At 40.1% G+C, this 12,537-nt stretch overlaps 1 protein-coding gene across 5 annotated transcripts in view; it reads left to right on the plus strand.

Annotated features, from left to right (window-relative positions):
• Positions 1–459: 459 nt before the first annotated feature.
• LOC106599484 (la-related protein 4B) overlaps positions 460–12,537 on the plus strand; it is a 34,931-nt gene continuing 22,853 nt past the window's right edge. For 4 of the 5 annotated variants that reach the window (XM_045714638.2, XM_082973355.1, XM_082973354.1 and 1 more), the window contains exons 1-2: positions 460–987; positions 6,349–6,482. In XM_045714638.2, the coding sequence (XP_045570594.2) occupies positions 6,402–6,482 (81 nt within the window). In that variant the 5' untranslated portion in view covers positions 460–987; positions 6,349–6,401. Of the gene's footprint in view, positions 988–1,044; positions 4,194–6,348; positions 6,483–12,537 lie in introns of those variants that run through there. The other variant, XM_014190745.3, reaches the window with a different exon arrangement.

The following is a 12,537-nucleotide window of genomic DNA, read 5'->3' on the forward strand; positions in this document are numbered from 1 at the left end:
ACATTTCCAAACAAAAGGTATTTCACCAGTCGTTAAAGACATGTTGAATCGATCTGCTAGAGAATACATTATAACATTAGCAGACCACTTTATAAATGTGGGTTCCATTCTATCTAGGCCAGCTACTTTGTTGATATGTATTTAATTGAGGAGGCAGTATATAAATTGGATTAATATTTCTAAAGTTGAATGTCTTTCAACTTTGATTTGGGGTGCTGATCTCCTAGTTTCATGTATACCTAGCATTGATGGAATTGTCGGAGACCAATAAATTAGACTAGATTTTTTAAACAACATTTCTGATTTCTTTATAATACAGTACAACCCTTTAAATTCAACCAATCCACGCCCATGTGGCCTGTGATCCACACGGTCGATCACGAGTGGATCCGTGAGCCACTGAATTTCGACCAACCGAGGGGCATGTATATTGTGGTAGGAGGCGGGAGTTCCTTGCTTTTGTGACAGCTTTGGCTTTGCGTTCGATGGTGTCTGAACTACTCCCAAAGGGAAGGGAAACTGCAATTTCTCCATTCCCCACTGGTATATCGTTGATCCAGCTAGCAAGCGAACGCTTCAAGTTAAATCCAGTATTTTAAGAGTTCTGAGTTGATGTTCCATATCCACTTTCCCACTCGAAGAACCGTCGTTCGATCAATTTCGAAGAATAATATTATTTTAGTCCGACTGAACAAAACAAGTTGAAGTGCAAAGTGAATAGTTACATTTCTGTTGATTTGCTAGCTTGCATTGCTAGTTGGGAAAGCTAAGGTTAGCTACGATATTTAGTTTTCTGAGATTTAAAAGGGCGGGTATTATTTTTAGCCATCAACAGTTTGTTATTGCTCATTCGAAGACACCGGCTAAGTAGTTAATCATAGCTAATTCGTAACTAGCTCGCTTTAATACTGTGCGTATTCAGCCTGGAAGCCAATTCAAGGCCTTGCTTACCACCAGTCTGCATCGCCGTGCAGTGAGAGCTGAAAGGTGAGTATCGTGCATTGCTAACTAACGCGCTTGCTATCTGCTAGCCAGTTCGCTCGTCGACTCGATGTTGTTGGTACACTTATAATATTTGGCAAAAACGTTGGCCTCGTAGCTAACGTTAACTAGCCAGTGAACTGAAGTGTCTGGCTACCTACTGTACTAGCCATCTACAGTAACGGGTTGCTTGATGTGCGTTGTTTTTAGCATTGCATAGCTAACAGTAACTAACTTAGCCAACGTAGCAAGCTACCTACTTTAGCTACGTCTTACCACGTCGTATCTTGTTGCTACCTAAACTAGTATGAAGTGGTTGAGTTAGCCAAATAATTATTATAATGATTGTTAGTAATTAAAATGATTGCTTGCTAAACTGGCGGGCTTTGACAAGTCTCATGCATGGCTGCAGCGTCTGGTGCACATTAAGAGTTGAAGTCTATCCGTTTTGCCGTTGGACAAGTCTCCATCAACGATGCGAGGGGGTTGGAGGACATGAATCACGCCGGAGGTCGCCATCTTTCACTGATTGTTGGTGATGGCATCTGTTTCTTCTAGCAATTTGTGTCAACTTTGTAGTTTAACTGGCTTGACTCTGCTTTGCTTTATTGTTATTTGCTAGGTGGCAGTCACATGCCACCACGATTCTAGCCTGGTCCCAGATCTGCTTGTGTTCTTTTCACAATTCAGTGGGGAGTTGGCAAGAGAGCAGACTGCCACCCAAGTTACCACGGCCACGTTCAGTAGCCGGACGTTGCAGATATAAATGCCACGAAAAGAGCTTAATTGTTTCCTTATTCTACGTGTCAGATGCATGTTTGTTCTACATAGCATATTTCTATCTCAACGTTGGTTCCTGCTGAACGCACCCCGTTATCCACTGTCTAATTGGCAAGTTTTTAAACATTGCCCTAACTAGTCAGGTAGCTAGGTTAACCGTCATCCTGTACACACACACACACACACTATGAATCCTCCTTGTTAGACTGTAGTCTCCCTATGACTTTTCTTGAAATGTACTGAGAATACCAAAACTAAGTGCAAATGCATAGTGCAAACAAGTTGGGTAGTACCAATCAAAGATGGAATAGTCAAATTGTCTGTTTACACTGATGTGGGGGATGTTCAATTGGAACTTGTGAACTGTTGACAACCACTGGTAGGCTCTACCAAACATATCATCTATCACTTTGGGGGCGACAGGTATCCTAGCCCATAGAGAGGAGAGCCAGCACCTGGAGAGTTTCCAGTTAGAATCCTGCGTCCTATTGTGAAAAATCTGGTGGGAAGTGAGCTGGCAACCAGAAAGGTTGTGCTGGTATCAAATCCTAGATGCCACTGCCTGTTGTTGTGCTCTTGACCAAGGTACTTAACCCCCCACACACAATGTGTCTTTCGGAGTGGTTGGGTTAAAAGCCAAAGTTAACATTTCGGTTGACCTTGTGTGCAATTGACCAATAAAGTGATCTTAAGCTTAATGTATTGCAGTCACCACCGCATTATGTAGTGAAAATATTTGTGCTAAAATGGCAGTTCTTGTGGAGACCAGAACTATGCTTGCTTGCGTATTGTACAACAGCACAGTCCTAAAACACAGATACACATCAGTCAGCAGAATGGCAACAGGTTTATATAAATTTAATCTATTGGCTTGTCGAATCCACAGGGGCAGTTGATAGAGCAAAGTTAGCACTTTCTGTAAACTCTTAGGTATTTGGCCACCTTTCAGATAGCATCTAGCTTCTGTTTCTCACAGAATGAGCAGGAATAGACTAATAGACAGTTATATACATGGTCAACATTAAAACGATAACCAGTTAGGGCCATATATGCCAAATATGTCCATGATGACGCAATATAAAGTATGAGAGTTGTTAAATAATAGTGTGGGGATCTTGCAACAGTTGGCAAGGATCTCTCAATTGCTTTCATAACTGTAGTGTGCCTTGTTGTGGCTTGCTTGATGGAAAAGCATCTGTGTTTTGTCACGATACCAAGTTTTGGACTTCGACATTGATACCAGGTTTAGTATCATAATACTTGATACAGAAACGATACTCAATATCAAAATGATAGACTGATACAGAAACAATACCGTGGCAATAAAAACATAAAGTGTATTATCTAGTCACAGAATAACCACTGGGCTTTGTTTTTTTAAACGTTGAACAATATTTAAAAAATATATTTATTTCACTTTTATTTAACCAGGTAGGCCAGTTGAGAACAAGTTCTCATTTACAACTGCGACCTGGCCAAGATAAAGCAAAGCAGTGTGCCAAAAACAAGAGTTACACATGGGATAAACAAACGTACAGTCAATAACACAATAGAAAAGTCTATATACAGTGATATGGTTTTGCATAAGGAAAATTGTTGCTATCTGAAACATATTTTATTCAATTTCTTGCAAAAATAAAACACCATATTAAATTACAGAATACCTTTTATTTTCCTTGCAAAATCATGCAAAACCATATTGGAGACGGAGCAGACAATTTTCCAATTACATTTAAGATGTTTTAAAATGTAATTTGATACATGAGGGTTAATTTGCTCATCTATGGCTGCAATATTGTGTGAAATTACATTCATTACTCATTATAGCTAAATAATTTTAATGTATTTATTTATTTTATTTCACCTTTATTTAACCAGGAAGGCAAGTTGAGAACAAGTTCTCATTTACAATTGCGACCTGGCCAAGATAAAGCAAAGCAGTTTGACACATACAACAACACAGAGTTACACATGGAGTAAAACAAACACAGTCAATAATACAGTAGGAAAATAGGTCTATATACAAAGTGAGCAAATGAGGTGAGATAAGGGAGGTAAAGGCAAAAAAAGGTGGCCAAGTAAATACAATGTAGCAAGTAAAACACTGGAATGGTAGATTTGCAGTGGAAGAAAGTGCAAAGTAGAAAAATAAATAATGGGGTGCAAAGGAGCAAAAAGAAATAAATGCACTCGGGGAAGAGGTAGTTGTTTGGGCTAAATTATAGATGGGCTATGTACAGGTGCAGTAATCTGTGAGCTGCTCTGACAGCTGGTGCTTAAAGCTAGTGAGGGAGATAAGTGTTTCCAGTTTTAGAGATTTTTGTAGTTCGTTCCAGTCATTGGCAGCAGAGAACTGGAAGGAGAGGCGACCGAAGAAGGAATTGGCTTTGGGGGTGACCAGAGAGATATACCTGCTGGAGCGCGTGCTACAGGTGGGTGCTGCTATGGTGACCAGCGAGCTGAGATAAGGGGGAACTTTACCTAGCAGGGTCTTGTAAATGACCTGGAGCCAGTGGGTTTGGCGACAAGTATGAAGCGAGGGCCAGCCAACGAGAGCGTACAGGTCGCAGTGGTGGGTAGTATATGGGGCTTTGGTGACAAAACGGATGGCACTGTGATAGACTGCATCCAATTTATTGAGTAGGGTATTGGAGGCCATTTTGTAAATTACATCGCCAAAGTCGAGGATCGGTAGGATGGTCAGTTTTACGAGGGTATGTTTGGCAGCATGAGTGAAAGATGCTTTGTTGCGAAATAGGAAGCCAATTCTAGATTTCACTTTGGATTGGAGATGTTTGATGTGAGTCTGGAAGGAGAGTTTAGTCTAACCAGACACCTAGGTATTTGTAGTTGTCCACATATTCTAAGTCAGAACCGTCCAGAGTAGTGATGCTGGACGGGCGGGCAGGTACATGCAGCAATCGGTTGAAGAGCATGCATTTAATTTTACTTGTATTTAAGAGCAGTTGGAGGCCACGGAAGGCGAGTTGTATGGCATTGAAGCTTGTCTGGAGGGTAGTTAACAGTGTCCAAAGAAGGGCCAGAAGTATACAGAATGTTGTCGTCTGCGTAGAGGTGGATCAGAGACTCACCAGCAGCAAGAGCGACATCATTGATGTGTACAGAGAAAAGAGTCAGCCCAAGAATTGAACCCTGTGGCACCCCCATAGAGACTGCCAGAGTATTACGTGAATAGTTTGCTTCCAAAACAACAATGCTTTGAAGCTCATTTCTGAAGCTTGTTGCAGTTGTCTACACACCTTAAAAATACAATGGAGTTTACATGGCGTACCATGATTCCCAGAGTACATTTCACTTCCCTGGGTGCAATCCTCTGCCCAGGGGTGCTTGCTGCTATTTTTTTTATTTTATTAGTAGAACGTGAGACACATTTTACAGAATTACCAAAAGTAAAACATTCTAGTACAGAAGTGTTTCTTTATGTTCTTGTATGGAAAAAGTACGTACATGTTGGTATATCGTGCAATACTGATCTGTGTAGTCAATTACACTGGCCTGTTTAGCAGAGTTCTCACTGTCTGTGGGATTGAGCATGTAGATCAAAGGTCGTATGCTATACAGACATGCCATTCTTTTTCTGTTTTGTTTGCAAACACAATGAGAGCTCATGTTAGACAGGGATTTGATTGTTGGGCAATTATCATTTCTTTACAAATGGGAGCTACTGGATAGAAGGACATTTCCAATGGTGTTTATGCTTTTTTTCTTATAGATTGTTTAAGTTTTGTTGACACTCATCGGTATGTCCAGCAGGGTTCCCCATCTTGTGGCTTTCTTTTATTTGGCCCCCTAAGTTTTCTGAGTAAAATAAGTTGTTTAATTTTCGTTGTTGGAATGTGCAAAGCTGTCAAGGCACATTTTTTTTAATTTAACCTTTATTCAGCTAGGTAAAGGGTGGCTTCTTTGTTAAACAAATAAAATAATATATTTGAGATTCTTCATTCTTTTTGGTTACTACATGATTCCATATGTGTTATTTCATAGTTTGTCATTATTATTCTACAATGTAGAAAATAGTAAAAATAAAGAAAAACCTATGAATGAGTAGGTGTTTTCAAACTTTTGACTGGTACTGTAGACTAAAAACACATCAGGAAATCAGCTCCAAGTGATTTTAATTTTGGGAATGTATTCCCACTCATAATTGAGAGAGGCATGTGATCATATACAAATGTAAGCACGGTTTGAAATTTGATCTTTAAAAAAATCTGATATGTTTGGGCTTCTTATGGTCAATTTGCAGTCTACTAATTCATTCTTTGTAATTATGTTCCGGTCCCCCGACCATCTGCTCAAGTAAAAAGCGTAAAAATCTAGTTGATGATCTCTGTTAGTAATTAATACATTTTAAACTTAAGGAAATATTTATTTGGACTTCCATGGTGAGCTACAGCATTGGTTGTTGTAGAGTATTCCCTGTGCGTAATTCACAGAAATAAAATGGGTCGAAACAGGGAGGCAGCTACCTGAATTTGTCCAATAAACACTTGGTTTGGTTTAGTTTTTTGCAATGGTGTGCACTAATGAATAGAACCTTGGTAAGCGTATTTGTTTCTCTATCCACAGCTTACTTGGTGACAAAGAGACTTCTCCCTGAGGAGCCAAGAAGTAGACGGCTCATGACTTCTGACCAGGATACAAAAGTTGTAGCTGAACCACAGGTGCAGCAAGTACAAGAACCAAAAGAGAGCTCTCATCTGGTAGGTACCCAATACTTATACCTGTAACAAAAACTACCTCTCTATCATCTGAACTAGAAATGCACATTTTCGTCAATTTTGCTACTGACCAACCAACCCTCATTAATAACCGTTTGTCGATTACATTTTTTCCAAACAGTAAAATGACGTAACCAACAGAAAATTATATGCAAGCATACAAGAAACTGACATTTTTCATTAAAAGAGAACTCCACCCAAAACTATATTTTGGTATTTGTTTCATTAGTCCATTGTTGATATCATCCCAAAATGTTTTGCATGTCAACAATCAAGTTTTTGTTGACATGGGTCATTTTCAAACATTTGCCAAGATGCAGTTTGCAGGAAAACACACTTCTAAACAACGCACCTATTGTGAGCGGCTCCATGTGTTAGAAACTTAGGAGGGGGAATCTAATAGCAATAACTAGGATGGCTTTCTAATATGACTAGGATTGTGCCTTTGGCTTCTGGACCAAGAAAGAAGTTTGATCTGAAAACCAATAGAACAAAAGAGAAATGCTGGTTAATGCCACGTGGAAGTCTTTGTAAAATAATTACCACCACATTTCTATGGCTGGATTTCGGCTAGGCCAATTGGAAGCAAGGTAAGACATGCCTCATTATTTGAAGTAAAGTAAAGCATTCAGGTTTCAAACAATTATACTGCCTCAAGCTCACATTGCAAAGTGATGGTGACATGCTGATAGCCTGCCTACTGTTGACTATAGCCTATGCACTCGAATGGGAGGAGCGCTTTAATTACGAGTTGAGATTGAGGAATAAAAATAGTAGTTATTTTTAATCGTGGCCATCAAAACAGTCTAACACACAATTACATTTAGAATTGTTATTTGTTGCACAATGACAGATTACAAAAGCACGTTTCATTCCAGTACCAGCTTTTTGAGGAGCTGCTCTCGCGCTGTATGGCAGGTGATGGCTATTTCATCCTCAAACTAGGCTATGTACAGTTGAAGTCGGAAGTTTGCATAAACTTAGGTTGGAGTCATTAAAACGCATTTTTCAACCACTCCACAAATTTCTTGTTAACCTGTTAGGGCTAGGGGGCAGTATTGACACGGCCGGATAAAAAACGTACCCGATTTAATCTGGTTACTACTCCTGCCCAGTAACTAGAATATGCATATAATTATTGGCTTTGGATAGAAAACACCCTAAAGTTTCTAAAACTGTTTGAATGGTGTCTGAGTATAACAGAACTCAAATGGCAGGCCAAAACCTGAGAAGATTCCATGCAGGAAGTGGCCTGTCTGACAAGTTGTGTTTCATCTTGGCTCTTTTTATTGAAGACTGAGGATCTTTGCTCTAAGGTGACACTTCCTACGTCTCCCATAGGCTCTCAGAGCCCGGGAAAAGCTGAATGATATCGAGGCAGCCTCTGGCTGAAACACATTATCGCTTTTGGCAAGTGGCCGATCAGAGTACTATGGGCTTAGCCCGAGTCGACCGAATGCTTTATTTTCTTTCGTCTGTTTACCTAAACGCAGATTCCCGGTCGGAATATTATCGCTTTTTTATGAGAAAAATGGCATAAAAATTGATTTTAAACAGCGGTTGACATGCTTCGAAGTACGGTAATGGAATATTTAGACATTTTTTGTCACGAATTGCGCCATGCTCGTCACCCTTATTTACCCTTTCGGATAGTGTCTTGAACGCACGAACAAAACGCCGCTGTTTGGATATAACTATGGATTATTTTGAACCAAACCAACATTTGTTATTGAGGTAGAAGTCCTGGGAGTGCATTCTGACAAAGACAGCAAAGGTAATAACATTTTTCTTATAGTAAATCTGACTTTGGTGAGTGCTAAACTTGCTGAGTGTCTAAATAGCTAGCCCTGTGATGCCGGGCTATCTACTGAGAATATTGCAAAATGTGCTTTCACCGAAAAGCTATTTGAAAATCTGACATATCGAGTGCATAGAGGAGTTCTGTATCTATAATTCTTAAAATAATTGTTATGCTTTTTGTGAACGTTTATCGTGAGTAATTTAGTAAATTCACCGGCAGTGTTCGGTGGGAATGCTAGTCACATGCTAGTCACATGCTAATGTAAAACGCTGGTTTTTGATATAAATATGAACTTGATTGAACAAAACATGCATGTATTGTATAACAATGTCCTAGGGTTGTCATCTGATGAAGATCATCAAAGGTTAGTGCTGCATTTAGCTGTGGTTTGGGTTTATGTGACATTATATGCTAGCTTGAAAAATGGGTGTCTGATTATTTCTGGCTGGGTACTCTGCTGACATAATCTAATGTTTTGCTTTCGTTGTAAAGCCTTTTTGAAATCGGACAGTGTGGTTAGATTAACGAGAGTCTTGTCTTTAAAATGGTGTAAAATAGTCATATGTTTGAAAAATTGAAGTTTTTGCATTTTTGAGGTTTTTTGAATAACGCGCCACGGGATTACACTGGCTGTTACGTAGGTCCCACATACCCTAGAGAGGTTAACAAATTATAGTTTTGGCAAGTCTGTTAGGACATCTACTTTGTCCATGACACAAGTAATTTTTCAACAATTGTTTACAGACAGATTATTTCACTTATAATTCACTGTATAAAAATTCTAGTGGGTCAGAAGTTTACATGCACTAAGTTGACTGGGCCTGTAAACAGCTTGGAAAATTCCAGAAAATGATGTCATGGTTTTAGAAGCTCATGATAGGCTAATTGACATAATTTGAGTCAATTGGAGGTGTACCTGTGGATGTATTTCAAGGCCTACCTTCAAACGGTGCTTGATATCATGGGAAAATCCAAATAAATCAGCCAAGACCTCAAACAAAATTGTGAACCCTCCACAAGTCTGGTTCATCCTTGGGAGCAATTTCCAAATGCCTGAAGGTACCACGTTCATCTGCATAAACAATAGTACGCAAGTATAAACAACCATGGGACCACGCAGCCATCATACCGCTCAGGAAGGAGACGCATTCTGTCTCCTAGAGATGAATGTACTTTGATGCGAAAAGTGCAAATCAATCCCAGAACAACAGCAAAGGACCTTATGAAGGTGCTGGAGGAAACGGGTACAAAAGTATCTCTATCCACAGTAAAACGAGTCCTACATTGACATAACCTGAAAGGCCGCTCAGCAAGGAAGAAGACACTGCTCCAAAACTGCCATTAAAAAAAAGCCAGATTACGGTTTGCAACTGCACATGGGGACAAAGATTGTACTTTTTGGAGAAATGTCCTCTGGTCTGATGAAACAAAAAGATAACTATTTTTCCATAAGGACCATCATTATGTTTTGGAGGAAAAGGGGGGAGGCTTGCAAGCCGAAGAACATCATCCCAACCGTGAAGCACGGGGGTGGGGGTACTTTGCTGCAGGAGGGACATCAATCAGGAAGTTAAAGCTTGGTCGCAAATGGACAATGACCCCAAGCATACTTCCAAAGTTGTGCCTTTTAAAATGGCTTAAGGACAACAAAGTCAATGTATTATATTAAACCTTCATGATAATACAAGTGTCATACATGATTCTTTAGCTTAGAATCTTGGCAATCGAACCGCATCGTCGGATTTCAAAAAGGCTTTACGGCGAAAGCACAGCATTCGATTATCTGAGGTCAACGCCCCACAACAGCATATTATCCAAACAAGCACAGGCGTCACAAAATCCCAAGTAGCAATAAAATAAGTGACTTACCTTTGAAGATCTTCCTCTGATCGCAATCACAAGAGTCCCAGGAACACAATGAATGGTCGTTTTTGTTTGATAAATTCCTTCTTTATATCCCAAATAGTCTGTTTAGTAGGCGTCATGGAGTTCAGTAATCCACCCGTTCAGAATGCAGACGCAGGAGTTCCAAAAGTTACCAGTGAAGTTTGTCCAAACAAATCAAATTACGTTTCTAATTCATTATTAGGTACTCTAATGTTTAAATAAACGATAATATTTAATACGGAGCAAACTATTTTCAAAAGGAAAGGAAAAGAATGCAGCGCGCTCTCTCGGTTATGCGCGCAATGAGACTAGTTTTGCCATGGGACTTCCTGCGTATAAACAACTATTCCTCGTTGGTTTTTCAGAATACAAGCCTGAAACCATGTATAAAGACTGTTGACATCTAGTGGAAGCCATAGGAACTGCAATTTGGGAGGCAGAAGTCTTTGGTTTCAACAGCATAAGCTTGGAATTGGCTGGCAGGTCAACATAACAAATTGGTCCTCGGGTTTTCACCTGCCAAATCAGTTCTGTTATACTCACAGACAATTTTAAGTTTTAGAAACTTTAGAGTTTTCTATCCCATACTACCATGCATATGCATATCCTAGCTTCTGGGCCTGAGTAACAGGCAGTTTACTTTGGACACCTCAGTCATCCAAAAATCCGAGTACTGCCCCATATCCCTAACAAGTTTTAACAAGCGCATTCGCAAGAAAAAGCACTGTCGTTGCACCAATGTGTACCTAAATATCAACGCCTTTCTTAAAATCAATTCACAAGTATATATTTTTAAACCTGCATATTTAGTTAATATTGCCTGCTAACATGAATTTCTTTTAACTAGGGAAATTGTGTCACTTCTGTTGCAACAGAGTCAGGGTATATGCAGCAGTCTGGGCTGCCTAGCTCGTTGCGAACTGTGTGAAGACTATTTCTTCCTAACAAAGACAGCCAACTTCGCCAAACGGGGGAGGATTTAACAAAAGCGCATTTGCGAAAAAAGCACAATCGTTGCACGAATGTACTTAACCATAAACATCAATGCCTTTCTTAAAATCAATACACAGAAGTATATTTTTTTTAAACCTGCATATTTAGTTAAAAGAAATCCAGGTTAGCAGGCAATATTAAACTAGGGAAATTGTGTCACTTCTCTTGCGTTCATTGCACGCGGAGTCAAGGTATATGCAACAGTTTGGGCCGCATGGCTCGTTGCGAACGAATGTGCCCGAATTTTACGTAATTATGACATAACATTGAAGGTTGTGCAATGTAACAGCAATATTTAGACTTAGGGATGCCACCCGTTAGATAAAATACGCAACGATTCCGTATTTCACTGAAAGAATAAACGTTTTGTTTTCGAAATGATAGTTTCCGGATTTGACCATATTAATGATCTTAGGCTCGTATTTCTGTGTTATTATGTTATAATTAAGTCTATGATTTGATATTTGATAGAGCAGTCTGACTGAGACGGTGGTAGGCAGCAGCAGGCTCGTAAGCATTCATTCAAGCAGCACTTTCGTGCGTTTGCCAGCAGCTCTTCTCTGTGCTTCAAGCATTGAGCTGTTTATGACTTCAAGCCTATCAACTCCCGAGATTAGGCTGGTGTAACCGATGTGAAATGGCTAGCTAGTTAGCAGGGTGCACGCTAATAGCGTTTCAATCGGTGACGTCACTCGCTCTGAGACCTTGAAGTAGTTGTTCCCCTTGCTCTGCAAGGGCCGCGGCTTTTGTGGCGCGATGGATAACAATGCTTCGAGCGTGGCTGTCGTCGATGTGTTCCTGGTTTGAGCCCAGGTAGGGGCGAGGAGTGGGACGGAAGCTATACTGTTACACTGGCAATACTAAAGTGCCTATAAGAACATCCAATAGTCAAAGGTATATGAAATACAAATGGTATTGAGAGAGAGAGTCCTATAATAACTACAACCTAAAACTTCTTACCTGGGAATATTGAAGACTCATGTTAAAAGGAACCACCAACTTTCATGTGTTCTGAGCAAGGAACTTAAACGTCACAGTCCAAACTGTGTTTAGTATACAAGGGACTTTGACCTATCCCGGTCAACAAACGAAAGCTTCTCTGGCCGTTTGCCTAACGAGAGCAATAAAACCATGCTGTGTGCTCTGTCCACTATGACGGTGACAAACTCCTCCCCCATCTATAGTTAATTATGATTCACATCCTCCCCAAAATAACATTTCCCATCAGGCTACTGGGGAAAAGTGAATCTCTCCCCTCAGTGACGGAGGGAGGGAGGCACCGAGGCTTTTTATTGGGAAAGGTCAAGCGGACCTGAAATGCTCTGAAGCATTGACACAGTAGTCAGTGACGTCTGC

Source organism: Salmo salar, chromosome 03, assembly GCF_965601325.2.
Source record: "Salmo salar chromosome 03, fSalSal1, whole genome shotgun sequence".
In the NCBI taxonomy this organism is placed as follows: domain Eukaryota; kingdom Metazoa; phylum Chordata; class Actinopteri; order Salmoniformes; family Salmonidae; genus Salmo; species Salmo salar.